We start from the raw sequence: 27404 nt of genomic DNA, 5'->3' as shown, positions 1-27404 counted from the left end.
AAACATTGGAAAACATGGGTGTCTCCCATGTTTCCGTGTATTGGGGACGTTTCCACCAAAAATCGGATTTTTGGGGATGGCAAGGGGACGTTTCCCGCTAACCCACTGTTCCTAGGCTGTTTCCTTTTCCAAAACGGCTGGAGTTCTCCAGGAAATGCGTCCCTGGGTTACACAGTATATTTTTGATGAATTTATATATATTTTTTATTTGCAAAGTTCTTGTTTGTTTTCTTGTCATGTCTTGAGTCCTAGTCAAATTTTGAGCTTTTGAATTTTTATTGAGTTTGACTTCTAAAAACCACGCATTGTTGATACTATGATTGTTTTTTGCCAAGTTGCTGGCTCGGGTCTGGCTTTTGGGTTTTGTTTTTTGTTTTGCTAAGTTGCCATTTCACATTTGGTTTAATAAGTTGTTGAGTATTTTGCCATGTCTTTGAGTTCTAGTCAGAATTTAACTGTTGAATACCTAGCTTAGAAAAAAATTAAAAAAATGCATAACCCTGGTTTTGAAATTTAATTTAATTTGTTCATCATTGTTGCAAAACCCTAGCTAGTGTATATTGATTCAAATGCATGCAAAGAACAAATGTACATGTAAAATAAAACATTCTTAAATGCCTGGAAGAATTTTGAAATCTAAAACAAAATCGAAAGACTTGGTAAACAAACATAGCTGAAAGATCTTTGAAAATCTCCAAACACTTGCTTCAACAATTGCCTAAAATCACACAAGAAGAGCAAAGGCAAATGGGCATTGTGAATGAAAGGGAGGTTGTGAGAGCTTAAAAAGGGGAAAAAACATACATTTGTTCTGCATGTAGACCACATGCAGAGTAAGTCAGTTGACTTTTCATAATGAACCTGATGAGTAACTGCAATGATGTAATGTGATCATCTCCAAATACTTGCTTCAACAATTGCCTAAAATCATACAAGAAGAGCTGAAAGGAAAATGGGCATTGTGAATGAAAGGGAGGTTGTGAGAGCTTAAAAAGGGGAAAAAACCTACATTTGTTCTGCATGTAGGCCACATGCAGATTAAGTCAGTTGACTATTCATAATGAACTTGATGAGTAACTGCAATTATGTAATGTGATTTCTGCTGAAAAACCTGATGAATTTTTCCTGCCAATAAGTGGGCGGCTTACTTGTCACTATCTGCAACTTATTAGCACTAATGATTTTGGCAAGTTTTGCATCTATGCTCCTAAATATTGTACATGGACATCATTCTACTCAGAATATGCATACAATGACAGATTGTTCAATGGTTGGGGTCTAAGAAGAGAAAACAATTGCTCTTTTGAAGGTTTCAATGACATGCCCATGTAGATGCGAAAAACTTAAACATTTCCTCCAGAAGCTTTACAAAGAAGTTACATGAACTGTGGAAATATCATGTCTTCAATGTTATATACCTTTTATAAAATCCTAAGTTCTAACAATTCTATATGGTTATCAACTTGATCTTCCTTTAACATATTTTCCCTTACAATCCATTGAATGTAGGGACATGTCCGCCATGGTGGGGTACAAATGCCCCTTTTGTTTCTCTTGTTTTGGAGACCTGGGGATGCATGGGAAAGGCTGAACAAAACCATTGGTATGTTGTTTATTATTTGCAGCGTTGGACGTGGACACCCCAAATAACAAAAGTTTACCATATGTTTAAGCTTTAGCCAAGGGAAACAGCACCTAACATGGGGTCAGCTTAGATATGTCATGATGTGTTATTTTGCTTCGCCAGCGGCTAATCTCCACACAAAATGGCATTGTAAAGAAACTCCCAGTTCTGCAAAATAGTAATTTTTTGTGGTTTTACAGCAGTGGGGATGCAGATCATGAAGATTTAACTACTGAAAATTTCGCGAACATCCGTTGTGTTTTGTGGACTGTTGTTTTGTGTGGAGATTAGCCACATCCTTTTGCTTCTTGGGACAAAGAATGCCCAAGGAAATCCAGACTTTGTCCTTTACTAAAGAAGATGTCCAAAAGTGCCCCATTCTGTGGGGGATTGTTGGATGTCAACCATTTGGTGGGAAGAGAAATATCAAACTTAAAATTTTTGACTCCTGTAATGAACAAAAGTTCAAGGATTGTTTGGCTGAATAAAAGTTATGGCTTTTCTTCACATGTCTAATATTTACAATTTTAAGTTTGTTTCTCTAACAACCAATCAGTGCGTGGAGGCCTCATTGGAAGTTTGTTACATTGTCAGTCAGTCATATAGCCAGGAAACATGTTTTTAAATGTTTTTATTCCTTTGCTCTAGATTTGGGAAGAAGTATATGATGTATACTGAATATAATACTCATCAGTTCCTGAACTTCTTTGAGTTTGAAACCATTGCCATGGCTTCTAGTTGATTCTTTTCTAGCATAAAATGGTCATAAAAAATTGTGCCACACATGCTCGAGTTTCCAGCTGGAAAAATGCAGCAAAAAAAAGCACATGGATATTGAAGCCATGTCCCTTGTTTCTCGGGACACATTGCAAACTTAAGAAATAGAATATCATAAAATTCTAGAATGTATGAATCACAAAGAAAGAAGTGGATTTGCTGGAACCTGAGAGAAATAATGCAGATTCAAGGAATGCCACTAACATTTTACTACTGTTGTTCTGGACATGTGCAAGGAAGAAATGATGATCTCAAATTGAATTTCACACCATTGTATTTAATGTCAGAAGTCCATTTACCCAATGTTAGTCTCTTGGGATCATAAAATTTGCTGGGTTTTTGTTATATATGGATATTGTTTCAAGGAGGTTTAATGCAGTTACTGTTTCTGTGTATATGCAATTCATTATATATGATTCCACAAAATTAATCTGAATATTGCTTTACGTTAAGTGATATTATCTGGTTACTGTTCCAGGTTTCTCGCCCAAGCTCTGTTCCTCCAAACACTAGAGACAGCCTGTATCAAGGATTGCCACCAAACATAAAGTCAGCTTTGCGTTCTCGATTACACTCGTCTACTTTTAAGGAGGAGGTGAATGTGCTTCTCTTCTTTTCTACTAATATTTGAATATGTTTTAAGCAGGTGCTTGTATTCATAATTCTTATCCCTTATTGTGCACACATAATTAATAATTTGCTTTGTTATGTTTATATTTTAGCTTATTGCATAATTTTTAATGAGATGTATTTCTTGGCTTCAAATTTGTGTAATCTGATGTTTTTGTTAATTTTAGAAAAGTAATTCATGCGAAGGGTAAACCATGATTTACCTAGATATTCTTTCCTTTTTTGGTATGGGATTTTAAGGGTTGTCATGGTTGTTGATATTTATTAACCAATAGGGAAGGAAAGGGGATGGGTGAAGATACCATAATTGATCAAAGCAGGCATTATGATCCATATACAGAGGGGCTGTAATCCATTAAGATTCAGTACACGTTATTTCCCACGTTGCATGGATTTTAGGGATGGGGACAGCAACAAATGGGGGGACATGTTTTGGGATGGTAGAGGATAGGAGGCCATTTTATTAGGGAGCATTAGGAAAAAATTTAAAATATAGGGAATAAAAAAATTTAATATGCAATAATTTTAAATTAATATTATATTAGTTTTCAATATATTAAATGTTAATAATTATTTATAAATTATCAATATAAATTATTAATAATTATTTATAATTGAAATGACTTAAAACCTTAAAGTTAAAATGAAACATATCATAGATCTTATTAGTTTCCGGATACTTATGCATCCATTGCATTCAGTTTTTCAATTAGCTCAACCAATCATATCAAAGAATTAAAAGTTTTGAATGAAACTTTCATAGTTTGTATTTATTTTTTAATTTACATGATTATATATATATGATTTTTCTTTTTTCTTATTGGTCTATATCACAAACAGTCACTGTAAAATTTAATTTTCTCTTTTTTATATTATATATTTTTTATTACACCAATCAAATGATATTAAATATATGTCATACAATTAAATTCTGGTGTAGACTAAATAATTAATAAAAAAGAAGAAAGAGCTATAACCATACCAATTTTACCGATAGCGATTTACCCATAGCATGTATCGTATTGCATGCATTTAATGCACTGCTTTCAGTCACATAAGAAAATGAATACGCAATCTTGAAAAAGGTTTATCAATACAGAAGAAGCCCGATTAGTAAATATTTTTATTAAAGATTTTTTTAAATATATATTTTTTAAATAATTTCTTTGAAGATGGTGCAGTAAAATTTGTTTAGGTTTTGAATGTGTGATTTAATATTTGTTTTATATTCTATTTATATTTTTAATGTTTTGTAGGAAAATATAATCACGATTCATTAAACATAATTTTTCTTCATTGTATAATATTAATTTAAGTTTTATTAATATATTGTAAATTTAATAGATTTATTTTAATCTTAATTACTTGATTTCTTATTTTCTATATTTTCCAAATAAATCAATTAGGAATAATTTATTATTCATAAATTTATTTTAAAAACTTAAAAATAAATTAAACAATATAATTACTTTTAATAATTGATTTATTAAAAGTTGTTATTAACTTTAAAACTTAATTTATGAGTAACTAGTTTTTAAATATACAATTTTTAACAATAAAAATTTATAATACCAATTTATGTTCTATTAATTTATTTTTAGAACTTAAAAATAAATTAAACATTATAAATATTTTTAATAAATAATTTATTAAAAGTAGTTGTTTTGTAATTCTTTTGAATTCCTTCAATAATTTTTTTTTAGAAGTAGTTCTTGCCTTAAAATTCAATTTACGAGTAACTACTTTTTAAATATACAATTTTCAACATTAAAAATTTGTAATACTAATTTACTCTATTAATATATTGTAAATTTCAGTATTTTATTTATTTATTCAATTTTTCTTTTCAAATGACAATAATTTTACTTTATTATTTTTTAATATTTACTTGTTCTCTACAATGTCACAATATTCAAATTATTTTATTACTACTAATAATTCAAAATCTTTGTATGTGAGTAAATTATTTTTGAATATTTACTTGTTCATCTTCAATTATTTTTATGCAAATATCTACAATGTCACAATATAATTCAAATTATTTTACTATTAATAATAATTTTATATTTCTACTCCAAACTAACAACACCATTGGCAGGAACTTGATGCATTGCGTCTCTTGTTTAAAAATAATAAAATCAGAAATTATAAAATCAGTAATAGTTTGTAATCAAAAAATTAAACCTAAAAGGTTAAAAGTTAAAACATGTAAATACTAGCAGTTGCACAGGAAGTGCGTGCAACGATAAGCCAATAGGGAGCCGAAACACTGCACAACGCCCCCAACAAAAAAAAGTCAATTGAAAACCCTGCACTTATCACTAAGCTTAACCGGCCAAATGCTTCCATCTTCTCGAATCCCATCACACAAAACCCAATTTTTCTGTCTGCACAGTCATTAATGTTCACCCAAGATGAAATAACTTCGCAGTCTTACCTGAACTGTACTCCACTCCACTGCCGTTAGCGTACAACACTGCTGGAGCTCGGCCGTCGTTTCCTCAAACTTTGCCCAAAGATAACAACCGCCGTGGAAAAAAAACGCGGGCACGAAAAGACTGTCACCGAAAAGCCTGCCACATGACCCTCGAACTCGCCGGAACATTGCCGTGGACGGACACAGATGGCAAGTCTGACAATTTTCGGGCTAAAGCCCAAACGGGAAGCCTATCGGCTCAAACACGTCACGACGCTGCCAGCGAAAGATTCCAGCCACTGGCAAACATCCCACCGGATTCTCTTGCACTTCGGTGGCAAACATCCCTCACTAAAAGCATATCGGCTTAATTAATAAAAGGAAACTTTTCGAAAGGAAGGCTTCGAAACTGTGCTGCAGCCACAGCTGCCTATGTCTGCAGACCTGAGGACTACTGCAGAAGTCTTGAAGATAACAAATGTCAGGCCTTTCCCTGTCTTTTATTTTGATATTTTATGCTTTGCAAACATGTCAGAAATAGACATTGCTTTTCCTTAACAGGCCTTTCCTCAATCTGCACCACCGATCAGTGCAACTGCACACAGCAACACCCCGATACTACACCATGTATATTGAAGTCTTTTGAATCTAAAGCCACAAAGATTTGAAAGCTCCACAAAATGTACAACAATGGCCATTGATAATTTGGGCACATCTCACAGATAAAAATGAGAAATCCTTATTTTAAATGCTTTTTTGTAGTCCGTGTTTTCCAGGAGGGAACAGCTTGCCGTCCTTGCAGTGATAACAGAAAAAGTCCTGGGGATGCATCCATAGGGAATATATGTTGTTTTATATTTTGAAGGGGTAAGTAATTAATTTATACTTTTTTAGTTCACCTTGTCAAATTTAAACCTTCTCGCTCCAATTTATTGAACTCTATGCTTTTAAAGGGATGTCTGCATCTCCTTTTGTGTTGAGTGTCCCTTATAACCATCCCTAAGGAATGATTGTAAAAAATTCCCTTTGTCACACCCAAGACATTTGCTGTCCCTAATAAATGTATCCATAATGATAATGTGCCTACGCTTTTCCTGCATTTTGAATGCTTGTTAGTACTCCTCTCTCATTCTATACATTACGGAATCATGGAGAATGCATAGAACATGCTCCTTACCTCTGTCAATGCATCTTTATGGTTAACCAGCTGTGAGCAATTGAGCTAATCTCCTAACGTTTCCTGCATTCCTTTTGGAATTTTGAAGTACCTTTGAGTGATTAAAATGCACTTTTGTGACACAAACCTTTACTTCCAAATTTTTGGAGATTTGCAATATTTTTATTTGAAGCTAAGGCTTTGAATTCTATTCAAGAGCTTCTTCTTCAATCATAAAATTAACTTAATGCTATTTTAGGTCAACTTCTAAGATCCAGTTAGTCAGTGCGACCTAAAAAGAGATGTATATACATAAGCCAGAGAGACAAACGTGAAAACTGAAAAGCAAATTGTGACTATAGTATTGTGTAGAATAGAAATTTTTTGTTTTTTTTCATTTGAAATGCTATAATTCTGTGACCAGGAATATGATGTGATTGTGATTTGTTATTGCACTATCACAAATTCTGCACATTGTATTTCTCAGTTATTTCTGGTTTTCAAATATCAATCATACACCACAGTTTTCAGTTGCACATTAAATTTTATCTGTTTGGTAGGTTGGAGGAATAGTTTTGCATGCTTAGACATTTCAAATTACCAAAAAGGGAAATTTTATGACATACAAGATAATGCCAATTTTCAAAAAGAAAGTTATTTTAACAAGATAATTAATTTATATACTGAAAAGAGAGAACCGTTGACATTCAGACACTTTAAAATCTGATACAACATTAGAGTGCCCCTAGTCTTGTGTAGTCTAGGGCCTAGGCTGTACAAAGAATTGACTTTTATCTCTAATATTGCTTCTACACAACCTAACTGGTAATTAGTTGTAAAATGCGGATACTTTAATCCAACACAATAACATTGCCACTAAATGAAGCAATCCTATGTATTTGTCTTTCTTGTCAAAGCATACTCAATACTCATCAAATGTGACAAATATCATTATCATAATGTATCTCACACTTCCTGGATAAGACAGTGTAATAGTTTTTTGCATCAACGTTTTGGATCACACTGTGATCCATCATCAAGATACTAGAGAGCTAAGAACATGAAATGTTGATGCGAAAAACTATTACAGTCTAATCCAGAAAGTGTGAGTATCTATGCCTTGGACCTTTTGCATGGGTTGTTGGGAATTAAAGATGATGGGAGAGACATACCATGGGAGGTTATGGATGTAAAAGGTGAAAGAGACATTGTTATCTCTTTTTTTCAGTCATTTTATGAGTCCATTTGTGTTCATACAAGTGGATTGGAGAGAGGTTCTAAATAAATTTTTTATCACTTGTGTTGGTGACTCATGGAAGTGAGTTTGCAGCCAAGGGAATGATCAGAAATCTCATTTTGGCTAAGGCTTTTTAGTATAGCAGTGACTGTTCTTCTTTGGGGGTGTTGAATTTTTGAAATCCATACTTGAACAGCTGCAGGTTTGAGCATTTTTAGACCATTGAGCCTCTTGACAGGGTTAGCTTTTGGTTTCACATGAAGGGTATAAGTGTTGCAGTTAACCAAGTTTGGTGTCAGATGGGTTTCTGGGGATCAATGAGTGGTTGCCTCTTGTTTTCAGCTTGCAATTATGGATGGGACAGTAGGGTACTTTACAGTAATAACCCTTATGTCAGAGTGCAAGATTTTGAGAATGAGAGAGTTATACATTTACGTCCTTGAGTTTGTTTCTATGGTGACTCAGATTTGTTATTATGAAGAGCAATTTGCTAAGGAGTTGGCCGCGTTTTTGCATTTTTTGGATGCTCTTCTTACAAGAGGATCGCTGGAGGTCATTTGTGCAGGAGCCCAACAATATGGTGATGTGAGTAGATGGAGCTATAGATTTCCTAGACTTATTTTGGATCCTGGTGTCTCACTGAGTTTTGTTCAGTGGGTTGGCATTGCTTGAGGACGAGCAATATTGGGGAGGGAGGAATATAATGTCCCCTTTTTGCTCCTAGTCAATTGCGCTTTTTATTATCTTATTACCGGGTTCCTGTTTGCTGTTTGGAGTTGGTTAAGGGACTCAAAGTTTTGTGGAGAGCTTGAGCTTGCAGTTTCAGTGTGTTTCAACATTTCTATTTTTGGCATGCTATTTTTAGTAAGTATTATTTTGGGGAGGGAGGAATATAATGTCCCCTTTTTGCTCCTAGTCAATTGCACTTTTTATTATCTTATTCCCGGGTTCCTGTTTGCTGTTTGGAGTTGGTTAAGGGACTCAAAGTTTTGTGGAGAGCTTGAGCTTGCAGTTTCAGTGTGTTTCAACATTTCTATTTTTGGCATGCTATTTTTAGTAAGTATTATTTTGGGAACTTGGCCTTAGTTTTAGTTCCCTATCTGCTTCTGTGAGTGTTCTCAATTTCAGTGTCATGGTGAACTTTCTAAGGTGATGAAAAATAATATTTTTTGAATATTTATCACTCGTGTTTGAAAAAGTAACTTTGATATTACGACTTAAGTGATTAATAATTTATATTTGTTTCTCCAAAAGGGGGACACCTAGGCGATGCAGAGACATAAGATGTTTTTAAAAGATGTTATGAGGGTCATTTTGAGGGAAATAAAATATTTCAAATTTGAAGTGCCCTAATTTTCCCTCCAACTCAATAAACTGAAGTTTAGGTTCTCATTCTCTCATTTTGCTTGTGCACACATAACGAGATTCTGTTGAAATGAACTTGGAGAGTGTTCTTTGGATTGTTGAGGACAAAAACCCTCCTCAATTAGCCTAGTTTAGTGGGGCAAGATCCACCCTAGTTGGATGTTGATTTTCAGATAGAGTATCCAGTGTTTGCTGGATGTTTGGTGATAAGGGTTTGTTGAAGATGAAGATTTATGAAGTTTTTGATTTTGGTTTCCTGTTTTGGTGTGATTTATGGTTTTCCTGAGTACTGTTTGAATTTTAAGAATTTTGGAGACATTTTCCAGTGCCAGCCACAGCATTCCAGCTACTAAGATTCACATTTTTGCTCATATCTCCAGAAATAAAACATTATTTTGGGTATTGTCTCAAAGGTTTCCTTATGTCTAGGCGATGAGGTTGCCATGTATAATATGGGTTTTGGGTTTGGCATTTATTTTTCTAGCTCAAGTCACCCCTTGCAGGTAGCACCTAACCCTAGTTTGGTACATGTGGAGTTTTGGGGTGTTTAATCTGCATTTTTAATGTTTGAATCTCTTCATTCTGAGACATCTGGAGTAGGAGCAGTTTCAAAGAATTCAGAGGTCTTTGGAGTTAGTTTGAAGGTGATTTAAGCTAGCCGACCAAGTACCAAAGCGCAGCAATCAGCTACAGAATGAATCTTATAATAGTTCTGAGCATTAGTCAACCAAAAAAAAGAGAATTCCTTGCTGCTGAATATTTCTGGGTGGTTTTAAAGACCTTTTCACAAGATTAAACGTGAAGTAGGCACCATAGGAGCCTCTTGGAACACTTATTTTGGTCGCTTAAAGACCTTGCTAAATCACTGCCGATGACTGCCCCAAAACGAAAGATCTCCAGCCGGATTTCACTGAAAATTTTCTGATTTTTTTAAAGCTGCTGATTGAAGGTTTAATATAGTTTTTTTTTGAGGCCTTATGCTTGCGTTTTGATGCCAAAGTTTGCATAGGGTCTTGTTGTGAATGAATGCCAATAAACAATACTTTGAACCATAGAATGCAGAAATAAATGACTGATAATTAATTTTCAGAATTCTGATTTAGGATCAGCAATGAAACAATTTTCAGATTCAAGAATTATAATTCATCAGGTAAACAAATTGGCATATCAGGGATACCATGCCTAGCTTGGAGTGAGTTTTATTGAAGAATTGAAACTGAATACAAACTAGGAGCTCCCAACTGCTGAATGTGGCTCCAAGTAGTTTTATTTGCTCCTACCACAATTACCAAAATCAAATGTAGAAGATCTACTGACTCTTACGCCCAACGCTCAGGCTGGATTATTCCACATACCAACAAATCAACAATTTGAATGAGAAATATGCTCCTATTGCCTGTTGAAATTATTAATATGCTGCTATGAAGTGCTGCTGACAAGAATGGCATAAGATTTAAACCCTCGATTGGCGGAATCTAACAAGTGTAGCATTTTGTGGGTCTGCAAATGGTATGGCTGCCTATGAAGGTTGTACGGCTGGCTTAGGAAGTGCAATGGCTGCCTTAAGAAGATCACAAACCCTCCAAAATTTGCAATCAGATCTGCAATTCACTGAAATTGAGTGTTCTTTGAAGCACCAATAGGAATTTTAAGTGAATTCCTCTCTCCTGTGGATTGGGGTTTCGCCTAATACAGTTGCCTTTAAGGAGTTTTCGTTCCCAGAAGACTCAAAAGTTGCTGAATATTGGACATGTGCTCATAACCTGCTTAAGCCTATCAAATACATACTATGCCTCATTTGTCCATCTTAAGGCACCCTTTCATGTAAGGTATGTTAGAGGGGTTGCAAGCTATGAATAACCCTTCACAAACCTCTTGTAATATGCACATAAGCCTTGGAAACCCGACAGCTCTGAGATATTCCTAGGTGGTGGCCAGTCAAGTATCGCCTGTATCTTCTCTTGATGGACCTTCACTCCATCAACACAAAACACATGCCCCAGGTATAATATCTCTGTGAGTCCAAACTCGCATTAAGACATCTTGGTAAATAGAGACCTTGCCTCCATAATGCCAAGTACCTCAGGTGCTCCTCCCAAGTCCTGCTGTATACCAGAATGTCATTGGAGAACACCAGCACATACTTATGCAACTGCTTATTAAACACATGATTCATGCAAGACTGAAATGTAGTAGGTGCGTTAGTGAGACCAAATGGCATCACTAAGAACTCATAGTGCCCGTAGGGACATTTCAAAGCTGTCTTATGTACATATTCCTCGTGGACACGTATTTGATGGTGTCCTGATCGAAGATCAATCTTTGAAAAGTACAGTGCCCCATGAAGCTCATCAAGTAACTCATCTATGCGTGGAATCGGATATTTGTTCTTAATTGTTTTCTTATTCAGTGCACGGTAGTCAATGCACATGCGCATAGTGCCATCCTTCTTCACCAACACTACAGAAGCAAAGGGGCTAGAGCTAGGTCTGATAAACCCTGTATCCAATAACTCCCAAATAGTCTTCTCTATTTCATCCTTAAATACCTTAGGATGATGAGAAGGAGTAGTGATGACGGGCTTAGCGCCCTTATCTAGTTCTATCACATGCTCAAAACCACGATCAAGAGGTCTCCCAGGAGGAGTATCACCAAAAACAACACCATGCTTATCCAACATTGTTTGGATATCAATATGAAATGGCTTCTCATCAGGAGAAGGTGGTGTCTTGGATGGAATGTAACACTATGCCGCCCAAGCAACATCACCATGTTTGAAAAGAGACTCCATCCTGCGTGTTGAGACTACCATAGGCTCACCATCAGAAAGAGCCTTCAGCACAACCTTCTTATCATGTGCCATAAACTCCAACTCCATCCTCCTGAAGTCCTGAACATATCTACCAAGTGACTATAACCACTAGATGCCAAGCACTGCATCAATCTCACCAAGAGAAACAACGTAGAAGTCAACGGTCAAAGTATAGTCACCCATCAACGTAGAAGTCAACGGTCAAAGTATAGTCACCCATCAACGTAGAAGTCAACGGTCAAAGTATAGTCACCCATCTGTTTACTCAGCTGTGGGACCCTCCTGGAGCACCTCATAGAAAAGCCATATGCCACTATCACACTAAAACCAACAAAGTCCTTAGCTTGCAAATTACGTCTAGCAACTTGTCCCCCATCAATAAAATTGTGTGTAGCACCACTATCCACTAGGCAAGTCACATGTTGTCCCTTAATCACTCCCTTCAACTGAAAGGGATGAATCTTGGGGACATCTGAGAGAGTAGCAATAGTGACTTTGGATGTACCCAAAGTCTCATCCTTCCCAAGCTCAATCTGTTGAACCTCTTGCTCATCCTCATCATGGCTGCCCTCAAATTCTGTATCCTGCGTTTGCTCATCGTCCACATTAGAATAGATCTCATTGAGATGCGCTTTGCCTTTTCCAAGGCATATGTGTCCCAGTTCCCAAGGATCGTTACATGAAAACAAAGTTTCTTCCTCAATTCATTACGGGTCTCCTGATCCATCCTAGGAGGAGATGGTGCACTCTTGTGCTATGTAGAAGATCTTTGAAAAGGTTTAGAGCCTCTAGGAAACTTCTTATCGGACTGATAAGAAGTGGATGGTGATGTAGTCTCAAGGTTCAGGGTAGTTTGAATAGCCTCGTGAAGGGTCCTAGGCTTAAGAGGCTTGACACAACCCTGCAACCTGTCATGTAGTCCTATGAATAGAATCACCATGTGTCTATTCGGCATCTCAAGAACCATCACAACAATACTTTGAAACTCATTGATATAAGCTTCAAAATGCCCAGTTTGCTTCAACAGTGCAAGATCTCTATAGTACAGTTCTACATCCTTATGGTCAAATCTAGCGGTCAACCGCTCGGTAAACTCAGTGTACGAGTGTATAAGGCCATGATTTTGGGTGACCAAACCATGGTGCCACTAGTCATAAGCCACACCCTCAAGATGTAACACTGCAAATTGAATGGCCTCATCCTTAGGCATCGGCTTAAGTGATAGGTAAATATCTAATTTGTGCATCTAGGCACGTGCATTGACCTTCCCACTGCCATCGAAGGGAGATAAGATAATCTTACTGGTAGCTCACTTAAAATCATTATTTTGTTGCTGTCTAGGCCATCTGTCATTACAATTCCTCATATTGTCCCTGTGCTGCATACAGTACTGGTGCAAAGGAAAGGCATCTCTGACATGTTTTGAGAGGTGTGCCCACTCCTCACTAGCCGCCATAATATGTCCTAAAATGCAACACCCTCTTGTGGGTATACTGGCGGTGGCTCATTTCTAGGAAGGAAACAAGGCTGCATGGATCTGTCCATTGTCCAAGTATGAGCCCTGCCACTCCTAGGTGAAATAGATGCACTACCCAATGATGAAGGAGCCCTATTGCTGCCACGGCTCCCCGCAACAGAAACTGACCTACCATGTCTGTTACGCCTATCTCTATGGCGATTCAAGTCCAATTTGTCTAGAGTATCCTGAAGTCTATCTAGTGCCTGCACAATCCTAGTGCCTTCATTGAAAATTCTGATTTTTTTAAAGCTGCTGATTGAAGGTTTAATATAGTTTTTTTTTGGAGGTTTTATGCTTGCGTTTTGATACCAAAGTTTGCATAGGGTCTTGTTGTGAATGGATGCCAAGAAACAATACTTTGGTCTTGTTGTGATAATTAATTTTCAGATTTCTGATTTAGGAACAGCATGAAACAATTTTCAGATTCAAGAATTATAATTTACTAGGTTAACAAATTGGCATACTAGGGATACCACGCCTAGCTTGGAGTGAGTTTTATGGAAGAATTGAAACAGAATACAAACTAGGAGCTCCCAACTATTGAAAGTGGCTCCAAGTAGTTTTATTTGCTCCTACCACAATTACCAAAAACAAATACAGAAGATCTACTGACTCCCATGCTTGGCTCCCAGGTTGGATTATTCCACCTACTAACAAATCAACAATCTGAATGATAAATATGCTTCTGTCGCCTGCTGAAATTATTAATATGCTGCTGTGAAGTGTTGCTGACAAGAATGGCATAAGATTTAAACCCGCAATTGGCTGAATCGAACAAGTGTAGCATTTTGTGGGTTTGCAAATGGCACGACTGCCTATGAAGGTTGTACAGCTGGCTTAGGAAGTGCAATGGCTGCCTTAAGAAGATCACAAACCCTCCAAAATCTGTAATCAGATCTGCAATTCTCTGAAATTGAGTGTTCTTTGAAGCACCAATAGGAATTTTGAGTGAATTCCTCTCCTGTGGATTGGGGTTTCGTCCAATACACTTGCCTTCAAGGAGTTTTCATTCCAAGAAGACTCAAAAGCTCTTGAAAATCACCTCCAGAGCTCAATACTCCAACCTGTGATGTAAAAATGAAATCATAGATGCCAAAATGAATGCTCCACTTGTTGCTTTATGGCCTCTTAACCCTAAACATACCTTTTAGGGTTCTCATGCTTAATTGAAAATGGAATTTATTTAATAATTATTCCCCTAGCAAGTTCACCCAACTTGAGGGTCTAATTTGTCATTGAGGTTGGCCACTTTTTTAAAAGCAACTTATCCCTAGGGAGGTGTGCCATGGGGTTATTTTAATGTTTTATTATTACTTTATAACTTAACCCCCATAAAGTCACTTAAATTAACTTTTTCTATTTTTAGAAAAAAGTGACTTTATATTAAAATATACACTTCCTAGCACCCAAGTGTCAAGTATAGGCTCTCCCCCTTGCCAGCACTATCATCTCCTATTCACTGAATTCACCCGCGGAGATGGATAACAGGCGAATCTTTGTATTTGAGTGATCAACTAGGAAAGAGGGGACATTACACAAAATCTGCCTTGTTTTGGACTTGCAATGATTTTTTGGGGCTACAAATAAGAGGTATATAACTAATGTAATGACTGGAAGATAATTAGTTTAGATGTTGGTATTGCATTTTTCAGTTTTGGGTGATGAACATTTTTGTTTCCAATACATGTACTTTGTTATGAATGAATAAAATAAATGAGATCAGTTATTTTGCAAACATTTACAATGGTATTGGCAAAAGCATTGTGTCAAAACTACTTCAACCAAAAAAATAAAAATCAGGGCTATACATTACAAAGCATGATAGTTCTAGTGCTGTGTAGTTTGCTTAATCTTAGCTCTTTTCCTTATTTGTGTCCTTTTTTCTAAATGTTATTTCTTGGTGCTGTGAATGGTAAGCTTCCTTTACAGCAGTAGCATTGATTGATTTTTCCATCATTAGTTCCGATGAAAGTGATGGAGTGATAGACAAAGTGAAAGAACCTACACTTACAACCAAGACGAAGCTGTAGGTCAAGATAGATTTGCAAGGAAGATGCAATGGTAGATTTTTTTTTGTGCCAGAGGTATCCCCGCGACCCAACCCAGTGCCCAACCCGATTTATCTTGGAATTACTTATTGCCAAGTTGGGGTCAGAGAGAGGCAAGCTAAGGCAAGACTAATCCTCTGGGGATGCATGCAATCACCTGCAAACCATGTGCATTGGGTAAGCCTAGGCCTTGGAGTTGAACCCATAACCAATGGGGAGCAAACCCACGACCCAAACCAACTCCGCTACCTGTGTGGGTTGATGCAATGGTAGATTATGTGCCTATAGGATAATTGGTATGCCAACCAAACAAAAATGAAGTCAAATGGTAGCAACTCAATAGGAGAAGACAATTTGGGGGTAAGCCATATAATTAGCAATTGACTCAACACCTAACTAGCCTACAATTACACATTTACCATCATTCTAATAAACTGAAATGAAGGGACCAACCCTAGAGGAAAGAGATTACTCAACAAGATACATATACCTTTGAATTTCTCACCTTTTTCTTTACTCTTTATCTTTTGGCCCAAGGTTTTCCATTGTGCCAAAAGATCAATTTGTTAACGCCCGATACAAACACCAAAGATGAGAAAACCATGGGAGGAGGTTAAACCATGTCCCAAATCCCTGAAGGTGGCGCTGGACAACCAAGGGGATGAAGGCACCAACCTTCCAACAATCCCCCCCCCCCAACGCGACCAAGGGATTTGAACCCGTGACCTGAGCTCTGATACCCCTTGTTGGCCCAAGGTTTGTCGTTGCACCAAAAGATCGACCTGTTAATGCTCAATACAAACACTAAAGATAAACAAACCACGAGAGATAGTTAAGCCATGTCGCGAATCCCTGAGGGTGGTGTTGAACAACCAAGGGTATGAAGGCACCAACCTTGCAACATTGTCTTCCTATGAGAGGGAGAACTTATTAGGTACTCATCATTGAGGGTGCCATTCACTACTAGTTTCTTGTCTTAGTTCCTTTGTCTTGGCTATGGGAGTGGTTGGAGTGGATGTCTTCTTGGTTGGCAGAGACTTGTTCGTTGTCCTCGATATAGGCAATGCTGAATTGTTTCAGCCAAGTCTTATCTCATTTTTTACCTGGGCCACATCTAACAACAATCAGATGATGTGCCATGAACAATCTATCCAACAAGATGCATTACAAATTAAAATTTTGTAAATTAAATGTAAAAAGTAAATTTCATAAATTAAATTTAAAATAAATACTAAAATTTCATAAATTTGTTTTTAACTCCTCCAAATTGGAGGTGGTCTTGAAATGCCCTTCGACATATGATGGTTTGTCACAAGCATTTGAATCTTTTCACACAGCGTTTATTTCTTTGACCCACTCTATATGAGTGAATCTTTTGTGTCACCAACTGAAGGAGTGGATGGTACATGGTATCCAAAAAATATGCTCATACTTTTCTTCAACCCAAGCATTTGCTGTCCTACAATTTTTGCATTGTTTGATATGACTAGGACAAAGTTCTCAATGCTCACTATTTTTATGGACTCAATGAGGATGTTGGAAATGAAGTTTGTATCTTTCACTTGCCTTGCACAATAAACCCCCTTCAAAAATATTGCCCCTCTAGGGAGCACGACAATGACATTTGTAAGGGGCCAGCTTTTGCAATTTTTCTATCCATTAGAAATGATGGACACTCTTGTTTCAACCAGGAATCTTTGATAGGTGTCAGTGATGTCTAATTTTTTTCTTTTATTTTGCTAAAAAGGTGGTGTGCACCTTCTTATACCTAGGACATGTGCAACTTAAGAGTGTTTGACTATTTGTTGTCACTATTTTTAGCCAATATGGCAATCTCACTATTTTGAAAGGAAGACAATTGGCATGAATGCAATGTGCAATCATCTACATTGGCCCTCCCCTAATTTTGAAATGCTTTTGTCCAATGTGCCTCTTTTGTGGGAAGAAAGAAAGTGATCTTCTTCAATATATGGTGTCTCCAAGAAAGGACATGTGGCAGCCACTATTGGAAGAACACTTGTAGGTGGCCCCCTTGATTGTCTTTTTGCTAAAGGATGAGATTTGAATTCTGCTTTTGCTCATAATAACAATTTCCTGTTCTCTAATATATTTCATAATTTGTTCCTTTAGCAACCTCTTCTTGTTTGATGCTCAATAAACTTTAATTCCATGGCTAATCGTAGTGTATAAGTGAGATTTGACTCACTATACAAGCTCTTATACTTGACACCACAATGGCTACAATGCCAAAGAAAAGCCCTATTCTCTTGGAAGTTGTTTAATTGTCATAACATATTTTTACAGTGGTGATGCTTGATCATATTTGAATTGTCTGATCACCTTTGGGACCATTGAATTTGAATTAGCAGCCATTCTAAATAGATTTGATGTTATAAGAAAAATATTAAAAATGGCAATTGTAATCTTAGAGTACATGAACCTTAAAATAGAACAAGAACAAAAATAAACCGTACAGTACATATAAACTTAATAAAAACAGAAAACAATAAAAAAAATATTCAAAATGTTTTAAAAAATCTAAAAAACTTGTATTTTTTGGAAAAAACTTTAAAGAATCTTAGAAAATACCCACCTTTTATCGATAAATTTACTTTATGCAAGCTAGTTTCTTTCTTGTAGTGCATAGAAAATATCTTCAACACTTGCAATCTTTCGCCTTTGACAAAATAACCAATAAGCTTCACAAATGCAAAAAATTGGCAATTTGGAGTGATATTGGCTGTTTTTGTGCTTTGTGATTTTGAAATGAATGAATATAAATTATACAGGGTTACAACCTTAGGGTTCTTAATGTTATTGAAATGTATTTTTTACTATGTTACCCACAAACACGTTTCCGGCTTCAAGGCACTTGTTTCGGAAACCGTCCCAGTTTCAAAGACTTGGGGACGGCCGGAAACGTTTCCCAGCCGTCCTCGATTTTCGAAAATTTCTGGAAACCGTCTCGGAAACTCGAGGATGGTCAACATTTTCCCCAGGGATTGTTGACCGTCCTCGGGATGGCAAGGGCCGTCCCCGGAGACGGCTACCCGTTTCCGGCTCATACAGCAATAATTTTTATTTTTTTATTTTTTATTATTGATCGGTAAGAGGCCGAAGCCAGAGAAATTTTATTAATCTAAAAAATGACAACTCCATTCAGTGTGGGCACCAATAGGAAAGAATGGTGGGAAGAAAACCTCCGGTCTAGCCCAGATCCATTGATGGATCAGAAATCAAATCTAATGCTACAATTGGCAAATAACAGAGTACAAGATACATGAATCCCAGGATAATTCACATCCAGGTTAATCTATTTGAAAGATTTCTTAATAACCATCCTAGATTTCCTATGCGCTGTAATTCGATCCTTCCCTGTTAATGATGTCCAAAAATAGTTGAATTACCAACATCGACCCTATATAATCCCATCTTAGGATTCTGGGGAGGCGAGATTTGGTAGTCCCAGATGGCTAGATTAAAGAGTGGGTCCACAATGCTATCCTCTATCCTAAATTCTTTTACTCTTATCTTGCAAGCTTTGACACATCCCCATTCCACAGTTCTGCAAAAGAACCTTTTCACACCTTACAACTAAGACCAGTGTTAGTAGGTCAAAAAGCATTACATATCCAAAATAAAATTGTCAACATCTTGAATCTTAACTCTTAATTTAACTATTATTGTCATCTTCCCTCGGGGGTTATTGAACCCTTAATCATGTCAAGGCAATCGAACTAGGTGAAATCACAGATACCTACAACAAACCTTCAAACCTGCCCTACAACAAACCACTCCATGAATTGTTAGCCAATAAATAAACCCAAATCCAGCTTGCCAAGCCTATTCCATTACAACTGCTACAACCACAGAGCTTTAGTATTGAGAAGTACTGAAGTTATAACTTCAAAACCAAAACACTGCCTGCATCTATATCATAATATCGAAATAACATAGCACTACTTTGGGAGATAGGGAATCTTTTGCCAAAAGGATCTAAAAGTCACCTCACTCCTTACAAAAAATCCGATGTATTTGATAATCAAAGACAAAATCCTTTCAGAAAGTTTTAATCAAACAATTCCTACCAGAAAGTCCGCTTATTTGAGACACTAAAGAGAGTTAAAAAAAAAAAAAGATGATACCCTAAATATTAGAGACAAGCAAAGCCGAAAGCAGGAAGAAAAGAAAGAGGGGAGATATCCAAAATTCCATAAGAGAATTAACATAGAGTATCCTATCCATACTTCACAGATCTCTTTCAGAAAATGAAACTAGAAGTGGTCAGCCTCCCCAATTCAGTCAAAACCTAAATCTTCATAAGAAAATAACATCTATGCTTTTGAATAAAAGGCCTGACAATAAATATACGCATACATGTCGATATCTATATCTCTATATATATAAGTATAAGCATAAATTTAAGAATATAAAAGGTGAGGAGTGATTCATCACACATAGCCAAGAACTTAAAATACTTTAGGAAGCTAAGATTTCAGACATAATCAGTTAAACCCATAAGCAGGATCCATAAAATCACACAAAGATTCCGAAGAAACCTTTTAGGGTAGATTGAGAAAGGGAAACCAACGAACTAAAGATAGTAAAGCATATCTAAAGCGAGAGCATATATTAATCTAAGCATCCATAAGTCTTTAAAAGATAAGTCTGAAATAAGGTGAAAGTTTTACTGAAAACCCTTAAGAGTCAAAAAGTGACGATAGGATAAACCAGAGACAAACACCCAACTATCTTGCTCGACATCTCCTCGCCTGCTCCTCTGTTACCTTCTCTCTTGAGCTAGCCGAAGAATCAACTGGGCTAGAGACGGGGGTGGGAGGGATATCCATGTCATCCGGGATCATTGCAATGTTTTCAGCTTCAAGATAGTTGGCTAGCCACCTGTTACATGCCGGTTTTCTAACATGCAAAAGCCACATAAGAAAGAAAAAATTCCTTCGCCTAGATGGATTATAGTACTCAAAGGCGGCCATATCCTCAATTATCAGGATTGGAAATCTAGGCACCCGGTTATTCATCCAAATTAGAATATCATAATCGCGAGGCTTTGGTGCAGTTAACTCCTCGTCAATATTGACAACCACCCACTCAAGTTCACCCAACAACTCTTTCTTGAAGACATTTTTACAAAATTTTATCACCACATCCTTGTCCTTCTCATAATACATAGCCACCGCTAAGAACATAGCAGCAATATCCGAATTAGCCCTAGTGCGGTTTGCATTCGAGATATATTCTTCCCCAAGAATTTTCATGACCGCCCTGATGACCAGGGCATTTGGGAAGACCAAAATGCCTTTCAATCTTTCTTCCTTAATTTCTCCTAAAAAAGCCATTTGCCGCTTGAGCCCTATAAGCCTTAGCGCAGTATCCATAGGAGCTTCAAGACTCTCAAATAACCAACTACTCAAAACAAGCCTTTACTTATAATAATCAAGTATTAAAAGGCGTTGAGAAATACAACTCATCTTTCTCGGTGAAGGACCGATAAGATCGCTAAAGAGTGTCAGAGGAGCGGGGATGAAGGGTCACGATGCAACTTAAGCAATCTCTAGGATCAAGGTAATAAATACTGCCGCCGCTAGATGAGCGAGTTCCTTGGCATTAGCTAGCTCTCACGGCAAGGGAAGTCGCATCATTAGTCCCAAGTATGCCGCCAAAGATGACACTACTCGAGGGAATTTGCTGACAAGATGATGTCCTAATAAATGTGTCGAAAGGCATTTGGCTGCCCCTTGAAACATGAAATATATCTAAAGATAATCATTACCAAATACATCCATACAATAACATATACATCTATTAATATATATGCAAGACTCACAGCATCATAATCCTTTATGCATATAGTATATAATATATATATGTGTATTAATACATATACATCCATACTGTGATATCCCCACTTTGAAATAGAATTTAATAATAAATGATAATAATATCCCCACTTTGAAATAGAATTTAATAATAAATGATAATATTATCCCCACTTTGAAATATAATTTAATAATAAATGATAATAATAAAATTAAAATATAAAATGATATAATTAAATATGATTAATAAAAAATTAATTAAGTTAATGAAAAGTCAAAAGACATGAAAGGAAAAGTTGTGACTCCCTCAACAATGATACATAAAAGGGAGAAGAAAACCTCATTTGAGGGGGGGGGATAATTTGGTGATGAGAAGTGCAGATTTGATTTAAATAATAAGTGCAGATTTGATTATGAAAGGTTGTGTCCCTTTTCGTGGGTCGAACCTCTCCTCCGTCCGCTATCTCTTTGGTGTTGCAGATGGAGGCTCGGGCGCTGTCGTTCACGGCCCATCTTGGGCTTCCTTCAGCCGCCCCCGCTGGCTTTCGGGCCAGCCTTGGCACTTAGTGCCTTTCGCACCACGTGCCTCCTGCACGTTTGTGCCTTCGGTTCCCCACCGTCGCCACGGTTCCCTATTCGTCGGAGTTCTCAGCCCGTCGCCGTGGTTTCGCCGGAGATCTCACTGCCGCTGTGGTTCCCTATTCGCCGGAGATCTTATTGCTCACCGCGGGTTTGTGGCCGCCCTGCCTTGAACGTCTCCCGCGCATGACCCGGGTCTTCGGCCCCTTGGACGCAGCCACTTTGCACTTGCAAGTCGCCGCCTCCCTCGGATTCCACTTGGAATCCCCTTTCGTGCGCTGTGGAATTTTCTTGGCCTGGCTTCGTCGCTGATCTGCGACCCTCTTCCGGCTCTTCTGGCGCTTTGTCTCCTCGGCCCCCGCGGGCTTTCCGACGGTTTTCGGTTTTCTTGCCGGTTTCCGGTTACCTTGGTGGTTTCTGGTTTTCGCTTGATGGTTTTTGTTTTCCGCGCCCGTGGGTTGTTGCGTTGATCGCCTTCACTTTGATTGTCAAGGAATTTTGTGCCTCCTGGTTTTTGGAGTTGGGTCCCCTCGTGCCTAGTTACTTTGTGACGATCATGAGGGTTTTCTTAAACCCTAAATTATTGTATGGCTTTTGCCAAAAAGTACCCGCACATGCCTATTATTTGGGTCTTTTATTCCTTCTCATAGTGATGTTTGTTTAATTAATTAATTAATTAATTAATTTTAATTAATTGATTGATTAATTTTTAAATTAATTGATTGATTAATTTTAAATTTAATTGATTGATTAATTTTTAAATTAATTGATTGATTAAATTTTTAAAAGCATGACTGTTGGTTTTCTCGGAAGTTGAGGTGGTTGTCCCCTCATTTCTATTTAAAACCCTCTATTGTAATTTTTATTGTAAACATTTAAGTCCATTGATGAGAGGGTGAAATTCCCTCGAAACAGTCTAGACGTTTCAATAAATATATTTTTTATCTCATGCTTTTCTGGTTCGAATTCATTGCTGCAAGTGATAATTTTCTTAATTTATAATCTTAGTTACACAACCTTTGAAAGGTTGGCTCCATCGAAGTTAAGCTTTACCCACCCTTTTTTAGGGACCTTCCATTTGTAGGCTTCTCTTAACTCCTTTTTGTTAGAATTGCTAACTCCTACAAAGGGAGGGATCTTCAGACCTAACCATCTACCTCTCATATTCTCATCCCAGAATGTTATCTCCGAGAGATTGCTAGGAAATTTAGAAGTTTTTCTATTAAGGGTTTCTACTACTGAGGTTTCAATTTTATTCACAAGTTGGAGCCAATCCAATTTTTTATCCTTGAAGAGTCTTCTGTTACGTTCCTTCCAAAGTTCCCAAATAACCAAAGACGGGGCCAGTTTCCATAGTCCTCCAAAGAGGGAGCACTGATGTAGAATGGGCCATGCTTGAAACATTCCAAGAATGGAGTTAGGAAAGGCTAAGCTCCATCCTAATTTGTTACATAACCAGAGCCAACAAGTGGAGGCATAATTGCAATTGAGGAGGATATGATCCTTGTCCTCTTTTGCCTTTTCACATAAAGGGCATCTACTGGGACCCTCAAAGCCCATTTTCCTAAATCTATCCGCCGTTAGAATCTTGTTATGGAGAGAAAACCATGAAAACAATCCTGCCTTTGGCAAACATATCTTATCCCAACTCAGAACTGAGGGGGCAAGAGTGCTTGTGGAAAGCTGTTGACTAAGGAGGAGATTATAACCATCTTTTGAGTTATATTCTCCCGATTTTGATCCATCCCAAACAAGAGTATATGACTGTTGTGACCATTTCACACGTCGCCCCATTAAAACGGGGACCCCTCTTTTTGCTCGGTTTTGCTCGTTCTTCTCTTTGCTTTTAGGGTTTTGAGTAAGTGAGTGAGTCGTCTGGACTAGGGTTAAGCCTTAGGGTTTCCTTTTTGATGTTTTTAGGTCGGAGTCCAGTCCAATTTTGAATGATTATTGAGCATCCTCGTGTGGATTGCAATTTTGAAATAGGATGAGTTTGTCTAGGTCCAGTTGGAATTTTGAAGGCAAGGCCAAATTTTGCCTAAGTGTTAATGATGGAATTATGAAATTTTGTCCGATTGAAATTTTGACCAAATTTTGGAAGTTTTGATGATTGACCCCAGGCATTGGAGGTAACCTAATTTTGCCTTGTGAAGTGACTGAAAGCCTAAATTCTTGATATTTTGGCCTATAGGGGCAAAATCGCTCCTGTCCCTCACTCAGGGACCAGGGCGAAATTGGTATTTCATGCATCTTGGTTATTGACTTGCTTCATTTGTCTTGTGCAGGGTCGCCAGGAGGTGCAATCGAACATGAATTGAAGGTTCTGAAGATTTCGAGACTCAAAAATGGCAAGTTTTTCAAAGTTTAAGGTCAAATCACTCCTGTCCCTCACCCAGGGACCAGGGTGAGATGGCTTGCTTAGACCATTTTTGGCCTTAGTTGATCAAATTAAAGCATCAAGGACGCAATAAGGGATGAAATCAACATAATGGAGTACCAAGACTTAGTCGTTTGCAATGAAAAGTTGAACTTATGGCCTTAAGGACAAAAATCGCTCCTGTCCCTCACTGAAGGACCGGAGCTTGTTTCTCAAAATTGCACTGTCTTTGCAAGACCAAGATAATTTTTGGATTGGAAGAAATAAAGGAGGGCATGTTCTGTCCATTGAATATAATTTGAAGTAATTTGCAAACAGGGAATATGCTAAGATGACAAAATCGCTCCTGTCCCTCACTGAAGGACCGGAGCTTGAAATCCAAGTTCGCCCTATCCTTGCAAGATTCGAATGATTTCGCGACTTGAGAAGAACAAGGAAAGTGTGTTTTATCCGTTGAATATAACTTGAAAGTGCCACCATGGAGAAAATCGACCCAAGAAGTCAAATCGCTCCTGTCCCTCTGTCAGGGACCAAGGCGAATTTCAAAGATAGCTCCTGTCCCTCTCCCAGGGACCAGAGCGATTTTCTTAAAGGACAAGTTTTTGGCGAAGGTGAAGTGAGTTTTAAGTTTGAGGCAAATAAAAGAAGGCGTAATCACTCTATTGAAGATAATTTTGAAGGTTGCAAAGCACAAGTGAAACCTATTTTGTCCTAGGCGCTCCTGTCCCTCTCCAAGGGACCAGAGCGATTTCCTCATAAGGCAAAATTCCCGAAAGGTTAGAACGAATTTCATGTTAGAGATGAGTGTAAGAAGGCCCAACCAATCCGTCAAAGATGATTTTGAAAGTTGGCGAAACACGAGTGAGCCTATAAATGCAAGATTGCTCTTGTCCCTCTCTAAGGGACCAGGGCGAAATGTAGATTGTCAAGTCTTTTCCGTCGAGTTTAGGTAAATCCAAGACAGGGCGCATGATGGAGATGATATTAGGAACGCTTCGAAGAGGAACAAAGTTGCAAAGACCATGAGAACTTGATGGAAATGGCCAAAGCGCTCCTGTCCCTCACCAAGGGACCAGAGCGAAATGTCCAAGTGTGCCTAATTTTAAGAGGCCACTTTCGTTTCATACATTCAAGATGGAGTAAGCAATAACATTTTATGCCTTAAAGACAATTTGATATCAATATGATTGAGGGTTTGCGCCATGGACTAAAGTTCGCTCCTGTCCTTCACTGGAGGACCAGGGCGATTTCTATTAAACTAGCCATTTCCTTCCAAAACCATATCAAGGTGAAGTCATGCAAGGTCCGAAATGTCTTTAGGAAGATGATGAACAAGGAGTTAGTGACAAAAGTTGACAATAATGAGCTCAAATGCAAAATTCGCTCCTGTCCCTCACTAAGGGACCAGGGCGAAAATCACTTGAATATCGAATTTGTCTTGCAAAGGACAAGTTAAGTATGTGTGGAATGAATGGATGAAGTCATCACTTGCCCTATGACGTAAATTGGCGATTAAAGAGACAAGGATCAAGGATAAAAGATAAGTTCGCTCCTGTCCCTCACCAAGGGACCAGGGCGAAAGCACTTTAAGGCGCACTCCTTCCACAAAGGGGAATGAATTAAGCTCAAGGTTCTCAAGCAAAATGGTATTTTGGACGTCCAAGATGGGACTTGGAACGTGAAAAACAAGAAATGCAAGGCCAAATGAAAAGGGCGCTCCTGTCCCTCTCTCAGGGACCAAAGCGAGGTTCTCAACAAGGTGGTATTTTTATCATGCTTAGACACCAATGTCATTTTAAACGCATTAAATGCCAAGTCCGCTAAAACTTTAAAAAATTTTCAATTAAAGTTGGCATTTAATAAGTTCGCATAACTCATTTAATAATTAATTTATGTCTTTTAAACAAAATCGAAATTATTAATTGCAAAGGCATTTAATTAATTAATCATTAAATTAAATACAAAGAGAGCGCTTGGGTTCTATTTTTTATATTTTTTTTACAAAAGTCGGCCTCCTTTTATTTAAATTTTGTTATTATTTGCCTTATTTCCAAAAGTCGGCCTATGGGCAAGTAAAGAGGTGAGCGCCTATATAAGAAGGGGTATGATATGGCATCTTAAATCATCATTTGATCATTGTTACATGCGATTTTGGAGGAGAATAGAGGGAGCGAATTTTGATACAAGGAGAAGTGCGAAATTTCCATCCAAGGAAGAGTGCGAATTTTGTTGCAAGTGGAGCGAATTCTCCCTTAAGGCGTTGAAGACCCCAAAGGTGGTGGAGTTGATGAGGGAGACGCATTTTGCTAGAAGAAGCTCACGTTGAAGACTCCAATCTTCATTTTGCCTAGGCGAATTTCCTAATTTTGCATCTTTTCTTAGAGTTAGCTCTCAAAGTGAGGTATGGCGAAGCTCCCCTTGTCCAAATTTTGAATTTTAATCGTCATAGTCTCAGTCTTGAATTTTTGAATTTTGAAATTTTGAATTTCCAGTAGCTCAATCGTATTTAGGAAATGATAATTCAAAGACTTATCATGAAGTTTCCTAAATTTAAACTTTAATCTAATCCATATTTTTATATTGCAAAATCCATTACTTATTATGAAATGTTGTGTAGGTGTTACGATGGCGACCCCGAAGGCAGGAGCATCCACCAGTCGTCCAGCCCTCATGAAGGAAGATCAAAAGAATGAAGAATTGGAGACCAAGATCGTGTCGAAGTGGAGCAACATTGGAGATACCAACTTGGGAAACTTCAGTACAAAGAAGTTTCGAGAGGTCCCTTACATTGGCAAGCCATCACATGTCGCAAGGAGAATAATTGAAAGTGGCATCATTAAGGCGGCCGGCTTCCCTCCAGCAGTCCAGTGCCATGAGTTGATGATTGAGTGTGCTCGCCATTACGACCCACAGTCAAGATCGATCGTGTCCAAGGAAGGAAACACTTTGGCTTACCTTTCAGAGGAGGCTATAAGTGAGGCTTTCCATCTTCCGGAGCACAGAGATATGATCTATAAAAGCCTAGAA

The 27404-nt window shown here is 37.6% G+C and overlaps 1 protein-coding gene across 2 annotated transcripts in view; it reads left to right on the top strand.

Moving 5' to 3' along the window:
* Nucleotides 1–27404, top strand: part of LOC131060971 (protein PSK SIMULATOR 1) — a 141019-nt gene that overhangs the window by 78478 nt on the left and 35137 nt on the right. For both annotated transcript variants that reach the window (XM_057994462.2, XM_057994461.2), the window contains exon 9: nucleotides 2880–2996. In XM_057994462.2, coding sequence (XP_057850445.2) covers nucleotides 2880–2996 — 117 coding nt within the window. The remainder of the gene's footprint in view (nucleotides 1–2879; nucleotides 2997–27404) is intronic.

The sequence above is a fragment of the Cryptomeria japonica genome, chromosome 9, assembly GCF_030272615.1.
Source record: "Cryptomeria japonica chromosome 9, Sugi_1.0, whole genome shotgun sequence".
In the NCBI taxonomy this organism is placed as follows: Eukaryota; Viridiplantae; Streptophyta; class Pinopsida; order Cupressales; family Cupressaceae; genus Cryptomeria; species Cryptomeria japonica.
Note: the sequence above shows the minus strand (reverse complement) of the source record. Positions and strands in the feature narration are given on the sequence as shown.